This window comes from Cupressus sempervirens, chromosome 5, assembly GCF_028749045.1.
Source record: "Cupressus sempervirens isolate cs-2001-9-10 chromosome 5, ASM2874904v1, whole genome shotgun sequence".
NCBI lineage: Eukaryota > Viridiplantae > Streptophyta > Pinopsida > Cupressales > Cupressaceae > Cupressus > Cupressus sempervirens.
In genome coordinates, this window is record NC_143122.1 from 350,957,324 (window position 1) to 350,971,622 (window position 14,299).

Here is a 14,299-nt window from a genome sequence, read left to right on the forward strand (position 1 = left end):
TGGAACACTTTGACACTCTTGCATGGTGATGCCCACAAAGGTGAAAATAATAACTATAATATTATTGTCGATATTAATGTGTTGCGGTGGTTAAGATGTGACGTTGTTTTGCCACCAAGATTCAAACATGTTATAACCCTATTATTGAATGTTTAAATAAGAATCAGATCCCCATTTATAACCTTAACAATTCATAATTCCAGATAAAAAAATATACCTCTTTTTTAAACAAAATAATAATACTTCTAAAAATATTAACTGGTTGGGGTTGGTGGCCTGGCCCATGCCACCAAAAGGATTACTCATTTGCTCATCTATAAGTGAAGTTCGGTAATGATGAGACAGATTTTAAATCATATTTGACTGGTCATTCTGAACTTGTTTTTGTTTTCATGTTTTTAAACCGATTTCTATATCGATAACAAATATTTATATTGGTCATTTTGTGTAACAGTGCCACTACAACATTTCAACAATCATGTACATGAATTGTATGCGTAGATGGAGTTATTAAAGCACACGGTCAGATACCCAAAAGATTGTTTCAACGGATCATCTCCTATCACAATTTTAAGAAGATTGTGCAACGAGGCAGACGTAGGAAGTAGAACAAGATGGCGAAGGATCAGCTAAGAAAAATTAAAGAATTCCTTTTATGGTGGATTGATCGAAGAGAGTTTCTAATTGACTAACTGTTAAACTCCAGAGGTGATCAATGGACAAAGATGACATCAAATAAGCCAGTTGTAAGTCTTGAGTGAGTTTTAATGGAATAGAAATAAAAAAACTGAAGACAGTCGGTGTAACAGAAAGTTTTATAGTTTGGCAAACTTACTTAACATAGAGATGCAACAGGTGCAATTTTTAGAAGAGTTGGTTTCAAAAGAAATTGTCGTTCTTCGTGAAGCAAAGAGTATACTTGTATAAAGATGGATGGTCTGACGGCAAATTCCCCTGTGATCAAACTTGTTTAATCTACCAATTTTAGATGAAACCAAGAACAAGTCGTGGGCGGTTTTGATGGGATAGAACTGGTTCTCTGTTGAGCTTATTTGAAAGAGAAGTGGTATACCATCAGTATTTTCAAAGAGAAACTATGAAAGCTAATGAGCCTATGAAGATCAGAGGCAGCATTCGCAATTTACTGGTTTTGGCAGCTGTTTCAGTCACTCTCTTGCTTCTTAACAATTGGGTATGTTCTCTGAAAAATTAATAAATCAATATTTTTAATGAAAATCTGAAGATATTTGAATAGAATGGTTGCAATTAGCAAGGAAAAGAATAAATAGTGGCAACTGAATCAAAATATTTTTTTTAAATAAGGGGTGCTGCTGTTATCCGCCCAGCAGCCCATTTTGGGGCAAGCAGAGCAAAACTAGTTTCCCTTGGGGTATATGTTCGTAGTACACACTATTCTAGGGCGGTCTCAAATCCGAGACCATGGAATAACCCATAACCTCCAGCTCGACCACTACATCAGACGGGCTGGCCTATTCACCCTACTGAACGAAATTATTACTGATTGGCTTTCTTGGTATTCTATAACTGCTAACTTTTATTTATTGTAATCTATGCAGTCAGTTGAGCTATGGAAGGTCAGAGCACCGAAGTTTTATCCAAATGGAATGGCAAACTCTGCCGTCTTCCATCAAAGACACAAGACCAAAGAAATGCTCAATTGCTCTTCCAATGCTGTTTGCACTTCTTCCTCGTCTTCATCAAAATCATGGTTATCCAAATTTGTGAGCAAGCACTTTGATGGTAATGGAGCAGAATCCTGTCCATTTTATTTCAAGTGGATTGTTGCAGATCTCTGGCCCTGGAAAGAGTCTGGAATTACGTTGCAGCAAGTTGAAGAAGCAAAGGAAGTGGCATCATTCAGACTGATGATTGTTAAGGGAAGGTTGTTTGCTGAAACCTATCACAAATGTTTCCAAACAAGAGATCTTTTTACCATTTGGGCGTTTTCTCAGTTGTTGAAATTGTATCCTGGTATGGTTCCTGACTTGGACCTCATGTTCAATTGTGAAGATAAACCTCTTGTCAAAAGGTTTGATGACAAGAATAATCAGACCAGGAAGAACCCGCCTCCTTTGTTTCACTATTGTGGGCACCGGGATTTTTATGATATCGTGTTTCCAGATTGGTCTTATTGGGGTTGGTAAGAGATTATGACTTTTAAAATTCCTAATAAGACATCTTTCCAATTATTTATTCTTACCTCTACAGGAAAACATCTTTTCAATGATTTGTTCTTACCTCTACAGGAAAATTGTTACTAATTATAAGCTTTTTTAAAGCATTTTTGCTTCCGAATGTCTGCTACTGTAAATGATCTGTCTCTAGTTCTTATAAGCCCTTTGAGTTGATTTTTCCCTTCGAATGAATGCAACTTCTGAAGCGTACCTATTTCTACTTCCGAATGATAACTTTTTGTATGGAATTCGAATTCAAGGCTTTCATTTGGCTCTTTTCCTCATAGGGTTCACAAAAGTTAACAGACATTAGGGTGAGGTTTTAATGGGGATTATACTTTAATGTTTTAGAAAGGGAAGGTCTTATGAAGACGAGAAATTGGTTACACAATTATTCAGAATCTCTTTGTCAAATTTAGTTCTTCCTTTTAAGTTTGTAGATTTGAATGGGTGAAAGTTCGGTTGAGTAGAAATCATCCTATTAAATTAAGAATATTGTTATTACTTGTCAATATTTAAGTTTAAATTTTTCTTATAAAATGAATTGGAGGGAAAATGAAATTTTTAACTTGTTTCATCACTGAAATTTTCAAATTCATGAGATAACCAGTTTTCTTAACTTTTGGAACTTAAACTTTTTAATTCTTTTTTTAAGGAAGCATCCCTCCATACAAATCCATGAAAGAGACCAAGAAAAGAAATATATTTTGCATGTGTGTACTTAGGAGACCATAGGCTACATAGAGTTATGCACTTAGACTTGGAGACGAGGGTGAAGAAATGACTTAACCAGGACGTGAAGTTTGTCTCCTAATTTATTTAGGAGACCTTAGAGAAAGTATGTATGCATTTGAGAAAATATGTATGCATTTAGACAAATAGAAAGTATGTGTGTACTTAGCTCCACATGCAGCTGCTTAGCTTTTTTTGATTTGCTGCCACTGTTCAACATTTCAAAGACAGTTGTGGAGCTAGTGACTCCATGAATATTTAATCTCACTGTTTATGAATCTTTAATTGTATTTTTGAATAAAATTAGTAATAATTTTTTTCCCACAAAAAAGTCAGAGCAAAAAGAAGACTGTAAAAAAAGAGAAACAAATTTGTGAAGCCATGTAGCATTGTAACAATAAGCATTTGCTGCTTAGACTTTTCAAATAATTTTTCCTCACCGGAACATGTACTTTTCAGGCCGGAGATTAGGATCCCGCCATGGGAAGTTCTAATGAATGAAATCCAAAATGGAAGCCAACAAGTAAAGTGGTCTGACAGAGAACCAACTGCATATTGGAAAGGAAATCCAAAGGTTGCAGAAATTAGAATGGAACTTCTCGAATGCAACAAAATATCCAGTTGGAATGGTCACCTTATTGTTCAGGTAAAGAAATAACTTAAAATAGAGGAGGTTGAAAATGTTGTGCGAGTTTAGATCTCTTGACTTTTTTAATCTACTTTCTAGGACCAGCTTTGAGACAGAAATGTCTGCCTTAAGACACGCCTAGAATGTAGAATCAGAATTGCTGGAAGAGCAATCCACAATTGATTGCAATGGGATGGATGGGTAGCTTAGTGGTAGAGCACATTAGGAAACTTTATAACCTTTTAAGTTGATTGAACTTTACAGTTGAAATCATGGCCAGTCAGAAAGCTTTCCGCAAGTTTATTTTTGTGCTCTGTATATATTACAGGACTGGAAAATTGAGTCTGAAAGAGGCTTTGAAAATTCCAAACTGTCCGACCAGTGTAAGAACAGGTACCCTCTTTCTTTCATCATTTTATTCTTTTGAGTCACTACTACAAAGATATACATATAAACAGGCCAAAATTTGTGTTTCTTTGTAGAGTCGGAATACGAGTGGGTGTTAACAAATATGCATGAATTTAAGTACATATATGAGTTTGATAGTTACATTTGAAAAAATAGGCTTTAGTGATTCACCATTCAAACTTGGAATATAGGAACTAGAGCACTTCATATAAACAGCTCGAGCCAAATTTGGTGGACCCACATGAATAAATACCTATTGAAATAATGGACTTATTAATCCACCATTCAAACATAGAAATATAGGAATTAGAGTAGCTTTTACAAACAGCCAGGGTAAAATCTGGTCGGACCAACATAAATACTCCTAAGAACAGCATATTGAGTTTGAACGAGGATCTTCCAATAGACTCTCATTTATTTTTGCATGTCCAGCGTGATCCGCAATCTGATTTACAATCTCTTCGAAAATTGGCATCCCCATGAACTTTTCGTTTGACTCGTTGAATGAAATGGAAAAGCTTCAGATTCTTTTAAATTTTCAATTAGAATATTTACTATTTAACATTACATTGTGATATAATTCCAAGAGTAAAAGATTCATATATGCTAAAGAGGTAGATCGAACTTCTGTTTATTTGCAAATTATTTATAGCTGAACATTTTAGAAAAAGCTTTGAAAATGTCTAGAATTATTTAAAGGGCTCAAATAAGGTACAATAATTGAACACGGTAATTCTTGTTCAATATGAACTACATTCAGTAGTTCTTGTTCAATATTTTGGTAGTCTGACATAGTATTTTGAACTAACAATTTGTATGATAGATACAAAATATACATTGAAGGCAATGCATATTCTAGAATTATTTAAAGAGCTAAAATCAAATAAGCTACAATAATTGAACATACCTTCATATGAGTTACATTCAGTAATTCTTGTTCATTATGAGTTACATTCAGTAATTCTTGGTCAATATTTTGGTAGTCTGATATAATATTCTGAACTAACAATTTGTATGATAGATACAAGATATACATTGAAGGCAACGCGTGGTCAGTGAGCCTAAAGAATATTATGGCATGTGACTCACCGACCTTGTTAATAACCCCACAGTATTATGATTTTTTTCAACGAGGCCTTGTTCCCTATAAGCATTATTGGCCTGTAAGATCTGATACGATGTGCGACTCCATCAAATTTGCTGTAAATTGGGGAAACAATCACACAAAAGAGGTGAGTTTTCTTGTTCTCTAGCACATTGCAACTATGCTGTAAGTTGGGGAAACAATTGCATAAAAAAGGCAAATTTCTCATTCTCTAATACATTGCACGTTCTTTAATAGTTTCATGTTTACTTTTCTGCAGGCAATGGAAATTGGCAGGGCAGGAAGCGATTTCATGTTGAATGAGCTGAAAATGAAGTATGTATATGACTACATGTTCCATGTTTTAAAAGAATATGCCAAGTTATTGAAATATAAACCATGTGTTACCCAAAATGCGGTTGAGTATTGTTCAGAAGCAATGATATGTTTTGCCAATGAAGTAGAAAAGCAATACATGGAGGCTGCAATGGTCAAAGATCCTAGTCCTTCGGCACCATGCGAAGTGAGAAAGGCAAATACAAATGATCAAACAATTTATAAATACATAAAACAGAAAGAAAGAATCCTGGACGTCGAAAGGATGGAAGAGAGAGAATAAACTCAAAACCCTTAATCCTTATAACATGCAGGTCCTTTGTCTTACGATGCCTGAGGAGTTTCATAGGCCAGTAGAACTTCTCTTTGGTTGCGATGAGTCTTTGTCGAATTATTTGAATAAAAAGAAGAGTTTTAAGTGTGACTCTTAAGGAATTTAGCCAAAAAAGATTCTAAACAATTGTCTTCCTCAAAGGTGACAATCTAGTGAAAAGAGAGTGCAATCTTAATTGGGAGAGATTCATACCGCCCACTAGAATTCTTCAATGTGATGTTCAATGATTTAAATAAAGGGGATGAGTTTAATTGTTATTTTTAGGGCACTTAGACAACATAATTATCTTCCTCATAGATGGCATAAAGAGAGTGCAATCCCTTAAAATTTATTGGGAGCCTTGAGAATTCTACACCTCATAATAAACTTCAAATGCAAATATTGTCTACATTTTATCAAGTTAATTACTAGGTGATATTCAAATGTGTACTATTGAATGCTAATAAAGTATATTTCTTCACAAGATTAATTTCTTATGTTTTCAATTTGAAATTTCTTATTCAAGAATGAACAAAATAAAGAGTAAAGAGTGGAGTTTATTGAGTAGCAGTTGAAGAGATTCTTTGAAGCAAAAGATTGACAACTAAAGATTTCTAAAATTCACGTATTCTTTAGGTCAAAACAGTTATACAGTGTCATTCATATTTCCCTGTAGGTCTATTAGAACAAATCAATCTAGAGGCCAATTAATTTTGATCTTGATCTATAGCAGTCTTATGGAATATAGATATCATACTTCACTGCAATAAAATATAATATACATACTAAAGAACCTTTGGAAATTAAAGATTAAGAAAGACCGCCAAATTGCCAGGAAATCATGAATAAGACATTCTTACATGTTAGCAGAGATTTATATATTTGACTTTTAAGATTTTACCTTCATTATATAGTTTATGTTGTAAATACTCATTTTTATTTAATATTTAACTTCATTTTATTTTCAAAGAGACATGCCCTTACATTAAAGAGGAAGAGTGAAAGCCTTGCTCTTTTTGAGCATAAAAATCACATCTATTCTAGTAATTTTGTGAAGGTTTGACTGTACTAGCAATAAAACCATCCTCGTTATATAAAGAAGGTGCTTACAATATCTATGATAGCTTGTGACGTCATAGTAATGTGTTAAAGAAGCATTATTAAGCATTTGTAAAACCTTTGTATCTTTTGGTTGGCTGTAAGCAGAATTATGTGCTCGTTCATGTACATTAGCAACTTAGCTCTAGCTAGTTTGAGTAATCTCACTGAGGGCACCATAATAACAACTACAAGAATAACAAAATATCCATCAAGAAGAATAAGAAGAGCACATCACTAACAACTACAAGAAAACAAAAGAATAAGAAAGACAAAATAAGAATATGCTGCGTGCTACTAGCTTTGCAAACTTGAATAGAGGTCTACATTCTTCAAGCAAAGATGCCAAAACAGCAGTGCAAATTGAAAGGTAGCCTAACCTAGCAGCCATGCACAAACAACTGATTATGTGCCAAGCATAAGCAAATAAAATGTTATTTTTCATTAGATTAATATAATCTATCCTCACAGGGTGATAAATAGGTTCAAAAGAAGCCTTGGCACACAACCTCACATGCTTAACTGAATATAGCCTACAACAACACCCAACACTGTAGTTGTTTCCTCCAATCCACCCACAAATCTGTGCACAGACCATTGCTTGCAGGTCCCTTTAATGGCCACAGTCTAGACTTCCCAATGAGCTCTTCCTTTTTTTCTCAATCTCTGCCCCTCTGTTCTTTCATGTTACATGGTTCCACATTTGTTGTCTCTACACAAGGAAGTGAGTAGTTTCATTCACTTTTGGAATCCCACCAAAGTGCCTAATTGTCTTTCCTCTTTCTGTCATGATCAAGTATCCTTTTTGCCTAATGGAACAGTCGAACTGTTATTACAATTACTTAGGAACTCCAATGATCACCAGAAAACAGCATAACCAGGGAGACACCTACCCGCGCAAAACAGAATAGCCACCATGCTATGAAAGATAAATAATTGCAACCAGCGAAATGATTAATAATCACAGATAACAGGCCAAACCCTAGCCCCAGCCAAAGCTAGAAACAAAATACACAGATTCATAACACAGACAAACATCCCACCTAAATGCCTTCTTGTATACTTGCCTCATGCTGGCTGAAACAACCAAGAAAACTACACAACCCATAGTGACAGGCCAGAGGGAAAAAAAAAGTTGAATCGGACAAAGAACAATGCGAAATGGCCCTTGGAGTCCACATCATCATATGTTACCAGTGTTAGCTGTCATTCCTACCTTGCCAGTGAAGTGGTCTCAGATGCGACAAAATTGCAAATGCTGCTGGCATCATCCCAGATGCCATTGAAGTTATAGTTACGCTAACGTCACACACAGATTGAATGTGTTATCAAAGCAACTTGCTACTGAAGTCATCACACACTACTACCAAAAACCCAATGCTGTCAAAGATGACAGTGCTATTGAGATGAAACAGCCTGCTTCCAAAGTTGAAACAAGTCATTGCTGAAGATGCAATTATATTTTTTTTGGCTGCAAACTCAAATAGAATATTCTTTTGACCTCTTTTACTCAACTAATGCATTTCATTTATTCCAAAACAAATGCACACAAAACCAAGTACTTCTCAACCAGCTTTATCATGTTTATGAGTGATGCAAGCTTGCTTGTGCACCCGGATGCTCTTGCATCAAAGAGCTTGACTAATATTTTGAAAATTAGATATTTCAATTATATTTCAGTTTATCTTTGAGATACAAATTTAAAATTCCCATAATTGTCTATAACCCAATTTGAGGTCTAACAATTCTAAACTAGAATGTAGATCAATATTGCTAAACTAGATATGAAATGGAAAGTAAATTCAGCCAACATACCAACTCTACAGATTGAGATTAATTCATTTGATCTTGCCCTTGCTTTGTAAATAATGGTTAAGGGAAAAAAGACTGCCTAGATGTAATGACTCTTTAAGTTTAAAAAAATTGAAAGCTTGATCAAAATAAATGCATCTAAGTAGAACGCTTTGCAGCTATACCCAGGCATAGTCTTAGGGTAGATTGCTTCCTTTTAAGTATTGAACCCTTGCATGTGAGAAACATTATTGTACACTCACCTGATGGACCCTTTATAAAAGGTTTGTTTATTGCCATTATTCGGCTATAAAATCAATACTACATTATGATAGTTTTATACTATGTGGAAATCAGGCTGGAACCTCCGCATAATTTTGTGATTAGCACTGAATATTCTATCTTAAACAAGAAATAAAATATTCTACAGAAGACTAGAGGTTTTGTTTTTTTTTTCCCTTCTTTTAATAGGTGAACAATTTTGACTTGGAGCTGTGCACCAATGAGACCACAATCAAGGGATCTCATCCCCAGCATGAACTTAACAGTCCAAACTCATGACCATGATAGCCCAGCAAGGACACAAAGCCCACAAGTACACCAGCCGAGAGAGGGAATGGAGTGCAAGCATGAATGTGTGCCAAGAGACCTGAGATGAGCACGACAGCAGCATCAATGCTGCAGTTCAAATCTGCAAGCATGCTGGATCAGCGAAGGCATGAGCCTGTAAGCACAACAGTCCAGCGAGGATTTGAACACTGGTGGCCACAACAACAATGCTGCCACCTAACCATTGCACTATGGGATGAACTTTGACTGAAGGTTCTCCCTTACATGAGATAAAATATTCATTTAGACAACTGAAGGTTAAGGAAGGTTAAAAACATAACTATTAGAGTAATTGCCAACAAGAAAATCATTTCAATTTTAATAGGAAACAAGATGATACCAACTTCAGGTTTACCAAGGCATCTCAACTTCAAACCATACTGATGAAGAATTGGCTTAAACATCATGGAATGCTGGTTAGACTGTTTTCCAATGTTTGTGTTATGCGATTGCAGAACAAGAGGAATAGGATGGAAATATTTCAATTAGCCTGAGTCAGAGATAAGGTATAGGATCACATGTATGGTTATTGTTTGTTTTATATTATCACCAATAGTCCCCACAAGAACACGTCCCATTTTTGAAATGATGATAGCGATTAGCATCTCTTAAGAAAATTTCTCGCTTTACAATCTTAGAGATGAATTTTGCAGCATTATGGCAATCACCACATACACGAAGATTCTTAATAATCCTAATAGGCATTTCCTGTGGAATGCTAATAAGCCCAAATGCAATGGCCAGCTTCTCACTATGATATGATACCAATTTTGTTTTCTGTTCCTCCTCTACGTCGTGCAGCACAAAGTTTGTGTTGGGAACGTAACCTGCCCCCTTTATCAGCTCAATTAATATTTCCAGCTTCTTGTATATTTCCTCTGTCTGTATGTGTGATCTGTCCATGACCTTAAAACAATGCACAATTCCTTTTACTTCAATCCAGCTCAGTCCTGGTTCCTTTTTCACGCCCCTTTCATACATTGATTTTCTCACATTTGTAAGATGATCCCATCTGCCAGAGGCAGCATAGATATTAGATAAGAGCACATATGCTGCAGAGTCTTCTGGTTCTATTCTCAGAATGTGTTCTGCTGCACGTTCTCCTAGTTCAATATTCCCATGGATTCTGCAGGCAGAAAGCAAGGTTCGCCAAACTAGAGCACTTGGCTTGAAGGGCATATTGTTGATAAGTTCTTCTGCCTCATCCAGCTGCCCAGAACGGCCAAGAAGATCAACCATACATGCATAATGCTCCATTGTTAAAGTGATGCCATGATCTAGCAAGATGGAATCAAATAGGCAACAACCTTTATGCAACAGTCCAGCATTGCTACATGCAGAAAGAACACATACAAAAGTGATATGGTTTGGCTTCACACCTTCTTGTTGCATTCGTTCAAAGAGGTCAACAGCCTCTTTGCCATACCCATGCTGTGCACATCCACCTATCATTGCATTCCAGGCAACAACATCTCCTTTATATATCTTGTCAAACCCTCTTTGCGCATCCACCAAACTTCCACACTTGGCATACATGTCAATAATGGCATTCCCCACACAGATATCTACATCAAATCCTTTTTGGATAATAAAAGAATGGACCTGCTTTCCAATTTCCAGGGTCGCTAGGCTGGCACAAGCATTAAGAATACTGGCAAGATTGAACTGATCTGGCTGTGTGCCAACCCATAGCATTTGCCTTAATAGTTTCAGTGCCTCCTCACTTAGCCCATTCTGGATGTATCCGTCAATCATGGCATTCCATGAAATAGTATTCCATTCAGGCATTCTCTTGAAAACCATGTGTGCATACCCAATGCTCCTGCACTTCATATACATATCAAGAAGGGAAGTTCCCACCCAAATATTTGACTCACTTTCATTTTTTATGATGTAATTGTGAATGGATTTTCCTTGCTTCAGATCTGCTAGGCTGGCACATGCCCTCATAACGCAAGGGAAGGTGAATTCATCTGGTTCAATACCTGTAAACTGCATTTGATAGAATAGTTTCAGAGCCTCCACGAAACTACCATTTTGCACTAATCCAGCTATCATTGCATTCCAAGATATAATATCCCTTGCAGGCATTGCATTGAAAACATAAAATGCATCAGCTAAACTGCCACATTTACTATATGCATCAACAAGGGCATTCTGCACAGAAAGACAAGAGTCAAACCCTGTTCTCATTATGTGAGCATGGACCATCTTGCAGCATTCCAAGGATGCTAGAGAGGAACAGGCAACAAGAACACTGGTAAAAGTATATTGCTCAGGATATATGCATGTCTCTAACATTAGGCAAACAAGTTTCAAGGCCTCCACACCATATGCATTTTGAGCATACCCTGAAATCATTGCAGCCCATGATACGATATTCCTCTCAGGCATTCTGTCGAAAACATAGCGTGCATCTTGCACCATGTCACACTTGCAATACATATCAACCAGAGCGCTGCTAGCAAAAATGCTAGCCTCATACCCAGATTTGATTATTTCACAGTGTATTCCCATTCCCACTCCTTCGTTCTCCAGGGTTGCACATTCTTGGAGAAAAGAGGCATAAGTGTATTGATCAGGCTGGATACATTCTAATTTCATTTTCTGAAAGAGTTCTCCAGCGCTGTCTCCTTTTCCACTCTGTACATATCCTGCTAGCATTGAATTCCATGATACTATGTCCCGTCTTTCCATTTTTCCAAAGACTGCATGTGCAGAATCTATATCACCACACTTAACATACATGTCAAGAAGAGCATTCCCCACATTAACATCCGAGAACACCCCAAATTTAACAATATAACCATGAACCTGCAAGCCATGTCCTATTGCTTCTAGGCCACCTGATGCCCTCAGCACTCTTACAAGCGTGAATGCATTTGGTACAATTCCCATAGTGAGAATTTGATTAAAAACGTCAATTGCTTTCTCTGGGAGTCCATTCTGAGTATACCCTAGGGAAAAAATTAATGAAACGTATATTTTTAGCAATTTAGAAGTCATGGCTAGTTTGTTCAATATCACGTTCTTAATTTATTTTATCTTGTGAAATAATAAAATTACTTCCTTATTCCGTAAGTATCAAATACAGAACAAATTTGACAACTATCAGCAAAATAGTAATAGTTTTATAGGAATTCAAATGAACTGTTTGGGAAAGATTACTAAAAATAGCCAAATAGTAAAGATGGACTTTGGGATCACTTTGTAACGACAAAAATTTGGAGTTGACAGATCATCAGTTTGACATGATAATCAAGGTAATCCCTAGGTTCATCTTTATTTAGCTGACCTGTTGAAGCTTTAAAATGTTAACTCCTAGCCCGTTGCCTACCATTAGCCACTAAAATTTTCCCTACCTGATAACAGAGCTGTCCAATTCACCAAATTGGGATCCTTTTTTTCGTCAAACACTTTGCGAAAACCTTCTACGCAATTGCATTTGGCATACACATCCATAAGAGCAGTGGCTACGTAGGCATCCACCCCAAATCCAGCTTTCACAATGTGAGCATGGATTTGCATCCCTTGCTCCAAAGCTACTAAACTTGAGCACGTGCCGAGAACGGTGGCCACCGTGAACTCGTTTATTTGAACGTTTACCTTCTGCATCTCCTGAATAAACAATAACGCCATTTCCATGCAATTGCAAGTGATATAAGCTGCAACCATGGTGTTCCACGATACCAAATTCAGTTCAGGCATTTTGTCAAACACCTGGCGCGCATCATCTATTAGTTGACATTTTGCATACATGCTGATAAGCCTACTGCCTGTATAAACATCTATATCTTGGCCACTTTTAAGAATAGCACCGTGGATTTGTCTGCACTGTCCAGGAACATTTTCAAGCTGTTGCATACGTCGAAAAAGTTTTAAAGTTTCCTTTGGTTTTCCCTTCTTAATGTACCACAATACTGCATCTCGTTGAGACATATTATCAACAAATTGTTGTGAATCGTGAATCCTATTCTTTGTTTTTCGTATTGTGAAGGATTTTGATGTGGATTTTACTAGAGTGGCTTGAATTCTTTTTGTCCCTGCTGAGATATCTGCATTTTGTTCGTTTGGGGTTTCTGTAAAATAAAAAGAGGGTATTTTTGGCTTTCGAAAGCAATCGAGAACATGAGACAGGGAAAATGCAGAGGCCATTGTTATCTACACTTAGCTTCATCTGATATAAGTACTTCGAGCAATTATGGACTCGAAACATAGTGTGTGGTTAATGCCTTTCTGAAGTGGATAATGTTCGTGATGGAAGAAAAGAATGAAGCAATTGTTCAACCAATTTTATAGTATCATCTTGGTAATATAAATTTTGAAAATGATAAAAAGTTTAATTCACTATATTTAAAAAAATTAAAATGATACTATGCATAAAAATCTTATATATTGAATGTAAAAACTTATTTTAACGATTAAGGGAATGGCCTTTTCCATATCAATGGAAGATAACATTTTTGAAAAAAGTATATGTGATGGATTTTTATCAATATTTTTCGAAGATTTGTAAATAAATATTTATCAAGTGGTTTATAGTAGTTAAAAGATACTTTGTTTAATGGTAAAGTTTATGTTGTAGGCATTTAGATGATTTTGACTACAAACCATCTATAATATACAAGTAATAATGTATTGGTGAGTTGAATAGTTCATGGAGAACCAATTAACAATGAGTGTACTAAGTGGTTTATAATGATAAATTTAAGATCATATCTAGTTAAAATTTGACGAGTTAATGCCTTTGAAATCTTAATTTTTATCCAAAGAAAATTGATAATATGTAAACCTAATGTCATGGTATGTTAAACCTAAAATTGTTAAATGTATCTTAGAAAAGTATTTGCAATCCTTTGTAAAATCTCTATATCTTTTGAAATATAATAGGGTGCATATTGATAATATATTTTTTTGTAAAAATAAAATAAAAATGCATGGTAACGTCAAGGAGGTTGCAAATTAAAAAGAATTAAAAAGTATTTAAGTGTGTGTACATGTTTCTTGTCATTCTTAGTTAACATTAACTGTAAGCATATTAGTTGATACAATGTGGGAAAGATTCAGGTGGGAGAGGGGAGGGGGGCAGTAGTAATCAATACCTC

At 35.8% G+C, this 14,299-nt stretch overlaps 2 protein-coding genes across 3 annotated transcripts; one reads left to right on the forward strand and one right to left on the reverse strand.

Annotated features, from left to right (window-relative positions):
• Positions 1-512: 512 nt before the first annotated feature.
• Positions 513-5,974, forward strand: LOC149556166 (uncharacterized). Of its 2 annotated transcripts, XM_089830292.1 has the most exons (7): positions 539-1,192; positions 1,578-2,161; positions 3,387-3,573; positions 3,884-3,948; positions 4,985-5,195; positions 5,328-5,383; positions 5,482-5,651. In XM_089830292.1, the coding sequence occupies exons 1-7, from the start codon at positions 1,097-1,099 to the stop codon at positions 5,504-5,506; spliced, it is 1,224 nt and encodes a 407-aa protein (XP_089686418.1). In that variant the 5' UTR covers positions 539-1,096; the 3' UTR covers positions 5,507-5,651. The 2 variants fall into 2 exon arrangements, with proteins under 2 accessions (XP_089686417.1, XP_089686418.1); XM_089830291.1 differs by having other exon boundaries at positions 513-1,192; positions 5,328-5,974.
• Positions 5,975-8,852: 2,878 nt separating this feature from the next.
• LOC149556167 (pentatricopeptide repeat-containing protein At2g03880, mitochondrial-like) lies at positions 8,853-13,475 on the reverse strand. The gene is made up of 2 exons (XM_089830293.1): positions 12,557-13,475; positions 8,853-12,151 (listed from the first exon to the last, which is right to left on the reverse strand). Exons 1-2 carry the CDS (start codon positions 13,347-13,349, stop codon positions 9,741-9,743), a joined length of 3,204 nt encoding a protein of 1,067 aa, XP_089686419.1. The 5' UTR covers positions 13,350-13,475; the 3' UTR covers positions 8,853-9,740.
• Between the last annotated feature and the right edge of the window lie 824 nt (positions 13,476-14,299).